Here is a 6,000-nt window from a genome sequence, read left to right on the forward strand (position 1 = left end):
CATTCATATCCTTAAGTTCGCTATGGGAATGAAACTGCAGTTTATAGCCAGTACTTTAAGGAAAGAAATAACAACACTTCACACTGTTACATGTGAACACCTTTGCTGCTGTTACTCAGAGTAATTGTGGGAACTGTGAAACTGAGAAAACACTGTTTATTATTTTGCAAGATAATGTGAAAGAATGCAAAAACCCAACAAAACAAAAAGATACCTACCTAAAAAAATGAAATCAACAGAAAATCCCTTACATTACAATTTATATAAGCCTACAAATAGAAGGTTCTATTTAGCTAAGTAACCAATTCTTAGTATGTGTGATATAGATTGGTTTAATAATGCACAATAGTTTGCTTTTAATTCCTTTGTGTATAATTTTTGGAGATATTTTATAATAAACCTGTTATGTTAGATCTCAGTATTGTATTGTTCAGGCATTGTAAGGATGCACTTCTTAATTCTTTCACTACAGCATTTATGGAGTTTAAATAAAGAGAAAACTTTTCAATATGGTTTAGAGAAAGCATCTTCAAGATCACTAGTGAAATGACAATATACAAACAGCTGTAGAAACTTAAGTTCTATACTGCAGGTCAAACTCCTAACATAGAACCACAGAGAAGCCTGGGTTGAAAAGGACCTCAAAGATCACCTAGTTTCAACCTCCCTGCTATGTGCAAGGGTCACCAACCACCAGACCAGGCTGCCCAGAGCCAATCCAGCCTGACTTTGAACACCTACATGGTTGGGGCATTCACAGCCTCCTTGAGCAACCTGTTCCAGTGTGCCACAACCCTATGAATGCCCAATCAACCTCTGAAGTGCTTTATTCTTCTTTACCAACAGCTCCCCATTTAGAGTCGCCACAATACAGTCTAACTGAAACAAAAGGTACCTACTATAATATTCTTGCTTGGGAAGTTCACCATCTACTGCAAGTTCTTTACTATCCTCAAACATTATTTCAATACCTCACAATAAAACTCAAGGAATATAGCTCAATTATAATAACATTTATAAATTATTTGAATCTTGTCATGAAAAAAAGATCAATTTGATTTAAAATATGATATACCCAGAAAACTCTTCTCACAGGTGAGTTCTGTTTCTTCAGTGTGTTTAAAAAAGCTGTGCTCACAGTTAGAGCTCCTTGTCTTCACAATAAAAGTTACATATTTCCAATGCAATCCACCAAGCAGTTTTGAATCTTTGCACTCGTTATGACCAGGCATCGTTGTGCCTTTGAACCAGGACCAGATCAACACACAGACAGCAATTCAATGTGTAACACAGTAATCTGGACTTGGTAGCTGACTGGGATTTCCTCTGAAACCATTCTCAGTGACCAAAAGCTTCAGAAAGCTCTGAGGCTGAGTCCTGAGGTGGAGCCATCAGGTCAGTGATTCACAAGAGGCAATCGCATTATGCTGGGAAAAATACATCTGCACATCACAAGCGCCTTCATTCCAATACTGTAGCTCACTTGTGAAAACCTCCACCATCAATACACTTCAGGAACTGCAGGTGCTGCTCTTCCAGAGATTACAGTCAGCATGGTTTTCATTTGGAAAAGCTTGCATGACAGAGTTACAAACACACTTCATAAAACAGAGGACCCTGTAGGAAAAGTAAAGCTCATTTCCTAAGATAATTAACTAATCTCTGTATTTGTGCCCTTGAGAAATGTGGTCCCTGACTGGAGAAGGAATGGCTTTATCCAGTTTCTGTCATTCATTCTGTATTTTGTGATCTTTAACTCCCACAAAAAGTCACAGGTGTCAAGAAAGTCCACATACTAGATTTATTCTTGTAGCTTACTCTCACTGCATTAAAGGATTAAAAGTGGAACCAAAGGCCTGAAAACTATACTGGAAGGTAATTAAAACCTGGAAAATAAGCTCTATTTGCTCTATAGTCAAACTTGCATACTTTAACTGCACTACCTGAAGGAGCTGCTTGAGCTTCATGATCAGCTGCAGTCAATCAGCACTATCTACTCGTAACAAAGGCATGAGTTGGTGGCACTGTATCTCACCCAGGAAGCAAGGATGTTTCTCAGAACATGGGAGAACAAGAAAGACAAATTTATCTACCAATACTACTTATCTGTTTATCCACACTTATTATGAAAGTGATCATGCATTGCAAGCCAAACTGAAGTGGAGAAACGAGCTTACATCTGATCTTTTCACTCCCAATGTTTATAAGTAGTCTAGCTTGGTTTTGGTGGTAGAAGAAACTAAGAAAAAGATATGCAGATACCATTTAATAAGCAGTGGGCAAATAAAGCCACTTTCTTTGATTCCCCTCAGCAGGAGTTTCAGGAGACATTCATGAATAAAGGCAGCAAAAGTCACTTGCAGCCCCAAGTTTTCCTAACATCACTGTTCAGAAACTAGAGCTTTGCAACTGCTGAATGATCAACTCTTTCTACATTGAAGGTGAACTGATGATACTCTGTAATCTATTCCATCAGACTGCTGAAGTGGAGAAAAAAGAGCATATTGTGACAAATCAGCACTGCCATATGTATTTACTACACTACACTCAACCTTACCCAGATGGCCAAGAAGCAATAGTCCCAGATACGTGCACAGACTGGGAGAACAACTCATCAAGAGCAACCCCAAGGAAAAGAACCTAGGGTTTTTAGTGGCCAGCAGAGTGAGACGCCATTGTCCTCCTCTACTCTGATCTTGTGAGACCCCATCTAGACTACAGGATCCAAGTCTAGGGCTCCCAACACAGGAAGAATGTGGAGCTGTTGGAGCAAGTCCAGGGAAAGCCAAAAGGATGATCAGAGGGCTACAGCACTGCTCCTATGAAGAAAGGTTGAAGGGGTTGGGCTTGTTAAGCCTGGAGAAGACTCCAGGAAAGCCTCATTGTAGCCTTCCAGTACTTGAAGGGATCTTATAAACACAAGGGGGATCAACTTCTTACAAGTTCTGAGCAGTATGACAAGGGGGAATGGTTCTAAACTAAACAAAGGAGATTTAGGTTCAATGCTGGGCAGAAACTCTTACTCAGAGGGTGGTGAGGTACTGCCACAGCTGCCCAGAGAAGCTTTGGATGCCCAACCCCTGGAGGTGCTCAAGACCAGGTTGGCTGGGGCCCTGGTCAGCCTGAGCTGGTGAGTGGCAGCTCTGCCCATGGCAAGGAGGTTGAAAGCAGATTATTCTTTAAGGTCCCTACTATATCAAGCAATTCCGTGAGATAGATGGCAGTATACTCTGAATTAGTCACTGCCGTTAGAAATTTTTAAAGCTAAGAAAGATTATTCATATTTATCTTTACCAGCCAATTTCCAGATCTTTACATAATTCCAATGTATTTGCGAAAAGAAGGGTTTACAAATGAAGAAGTTCTGATCACAATGTAACACTTAAGAATCCATGCATGTTAAAGTTGTGGAATTTCATTTTAAAAGTTCATTATCGCACCTGACAACAGTATCATGAGCAGTATGTTCTAAGAACAATCTAATACTCAAGTAAAATAAATAAAATGACATTAAAAATCTAAAACACACAAGTAAACACAAGAAGGAAAAAAGCCCACAAAGAAGCAGATGGCTGAAGGTCCACAGAAGATGTGCATATTAACTTATTTCTAGAGACATAAACAGCCATAAGAAATATACCACATTATTTTCATCCTTCAGAATTCTACAGTAGAGTACAAAGTGACACACATCTGAACCCCCAAAAAACCCAAACAGACAGAATCTGTCCTTGCAATTAACAGGATTATTTCAAGACGCGTTCGTAATCTCATTTGAAGCAAGTTATTACTATTATTGTTTTAAACACAGGCAGGATATGAATAACTGGTGACTAAGTCTTGTTGTTATACAGGTTACCAATACAAAAATAAGATTTAAAGAAAAGCCCATGACTAATGGTGCTTAGTGTACTCCTCTTAAATAGAGACCTTTTTTCTTCTTCTTTTTTTCCAAGTAAAAGATATGCCTCAGCCTAAAATTCTAAGAAACTACAATTGCTGCTCAGTTAAGGCTGGAAAAACACATTAAGAGAGAAAATCTCACTTATCTAAAGATAAATACTAGCAAGAGAATCCTTGTGAACCGAACTTCACATATCCATGATCCTCCACAGTGAACTGATATCATCTGTCGTGGATGCAAAGCCTATGAGCAAGAGGGGCTTTGAGAAAAAGCACAATTACTTTAATATTCTTGTAGGATTTTGTTCCATATAGGAACAAGACAACTATACAGGATTTGGACAGAAGTTACTTGCTCTTCCTCACAGAATCACAGAATTGTAGGGGTTGGAAGGGACCTCTAGAGATCATAGAGTCCAACCCCCCTGCCAAAGCAGGCTCCCTACACCATGTTGCACAGGTAGTCATCCAGGCGGGACTTGAATATCTCCAGAGAAGGAGACTCCACCACCTCGCTGGGCAGCCTGTTCCAGTGCTCCGTCACCCTCACTGTAAAGAAGTTCCTCCTTGATTCCTAGTACACAGCTGATTAAGACTTTATTCGTACCATGATTAACTCACCCCAGCATCTGGAAGGTGAGAAAAAAAGAACAGAAGAACTGCAATTTCTCTGGCCCTTATAATTGTTTTCCTCCAAACTGGAATTTAACCTCTGAATTTCAATATTTTTATTTTTTTTAAATCTGAAGCAAGGAAAGTAAAGCTCACAGGAAGGGTTGCTAATTTTATCTCAAGGCTGGGATTAAAAGCTTCTGGAGTTGTTCCACAGCACTGACAACGTAAGAATCATAAAATCAGTTCTAAGAACGTCACCTTGCTGCTTGAAGCTTTATAACATTTTGACTCAAACTCATCCACAGCAAAATCAATAAGCCTACCAGGATCAACATCTGACCTCCTGTGCTTGATAAAGATATTCAGAATGATGGTTAAGTGCAATGCAGGGCCACATTACGGGTTTTTTTCCCTTCGTGTGTTCACAAAAGACTGTAAGTGCTGGATAAACCACATTTCCTTTTTTAAGTGTGGATTTGACTGTGTTGACAAAACCAAGTATAACTACACCGATACAGTCATGAGTAAGTGTAAATATTGTATATATATCATTTCTTATTATCAATTAAAGAAGACTGCAACACGGCAACATAAGCAGATCCACACTAGCCCACAAAGTCATCACGTGCATACCCAAAATTGCTATATAAAACCATAATGTTGTAATAAGAAAAAAATAAGGCAAAACCCACCCTCAACCCATCCACCCATCAGGGATTACCTTACGTTAACATCCCGACCACCACCCTGCTGCACAACACATGTGTTCCCTGCTCCTTTTACCAAGGGTCCTTACACTGCACCTCACACGCTCAGCGGCTTCCCTGGAGGTTCCCGAAGGCCCGGCATCAGAAGGCGGAAGCCCTCCTCTCTCTGGGGAGGCAGGAGCCTCTGCCACAAGAAAATGAGCCGCAGGGGAACCGCGCTACCTCCGACAGAAGGAGCTTACCTGGTTGGTGACCTGAAAAAAAAGAAGAAACGGAGAAGGGTTACGAGCACAGTGGAGCCTGAGAGCCGGCACCCACCCCCAGCCACCAGCACCCCCACGCCGTACCCGCCCCCCCAGACAGCGCCCTTCCCCTCACCGCCAACCCCGCACCACTCACGTCGGGGTTGGCCTCCAACGGCAGCCAGCGATGCGGCTCCATGGCGGAGGGCAGCACGATGCTGACAGCGCCCGGCGCCGCCTCGCCTCAGCGCTGACCCGGGGCCGCGCCACCAAGCCGAGAGAAACCGGGGGAAGCCGCGGGGCAAAGCAACCCTCTCGCACCCCCACGTACAGCTCGCCCTCCTTTCCGAACAGCGGAGCGAGAAGGCCCGCAACCCGCTGGACGCCTTTCCCCGCGGATACTTCCGCACAACGACAGACGCTCGATTTTCCCCCTACCCGCCCCTCGGCTCCCCCCGACAATGGACTCTCCCAGAGGAACACAGGGTGGTGCCTCAGCCGCCCCGACCCGCCCCGTGCTCCCTCCTGCTCGA

General features: G+C 42.6%; 1 protein-coding gene across 2 annotated transcripts in view; it reads right to left on the minus strand.

Moving 5' to 3' along the window:
• UCHL3 (ubiquitin C-terminal hydrolase L3) overlaps positions 1–5,785 on the minus strand; it is a 40,559-nt gene extending 34,774 nt beyond the window's left edge. Inside the window, exons 1-2 of one of the 2 annotated variants that reach the window (XM_072333248.1) lie at positions 5,625–5,785; positions 5,468–5,479 (exon numbers count right to left, since the gene is read on the minus strand). In XM_072333248.1, the coding sequence (XP_072189349.1) occupies positions 5,468–5,479; positions 5,625–5,666 (54 nt within the window). In that variant the 5' untranslated portion in view covers positions 5,667–5,785. Of the gene's footprint in view, positions 1–5,239; positions 5,263–5,467; positions 5,480–5,624 lie in introns of those variants that run through there. The other variant, XM_072333254.1, reaches the window with a different exon arrangement.
• Positions 5,786–6,000: the final 215 nt, after the last annotated feature.

This window comes from Excalfactoria chinensis, chromosome 1 (genome assembly GCF_039878825.1).
Source record: "Excalfactoria chinensis isolate bCotChi1 chromosome 1, bCotChi1.hap2, whole genome shotgun sequence".
Taxonomy (NCBI): Eukaryota; Metazoa; Chordata; class Aves; order Galliformes; family Phasianidae; genus Excalfactoria; species Excalfactoria chinensis.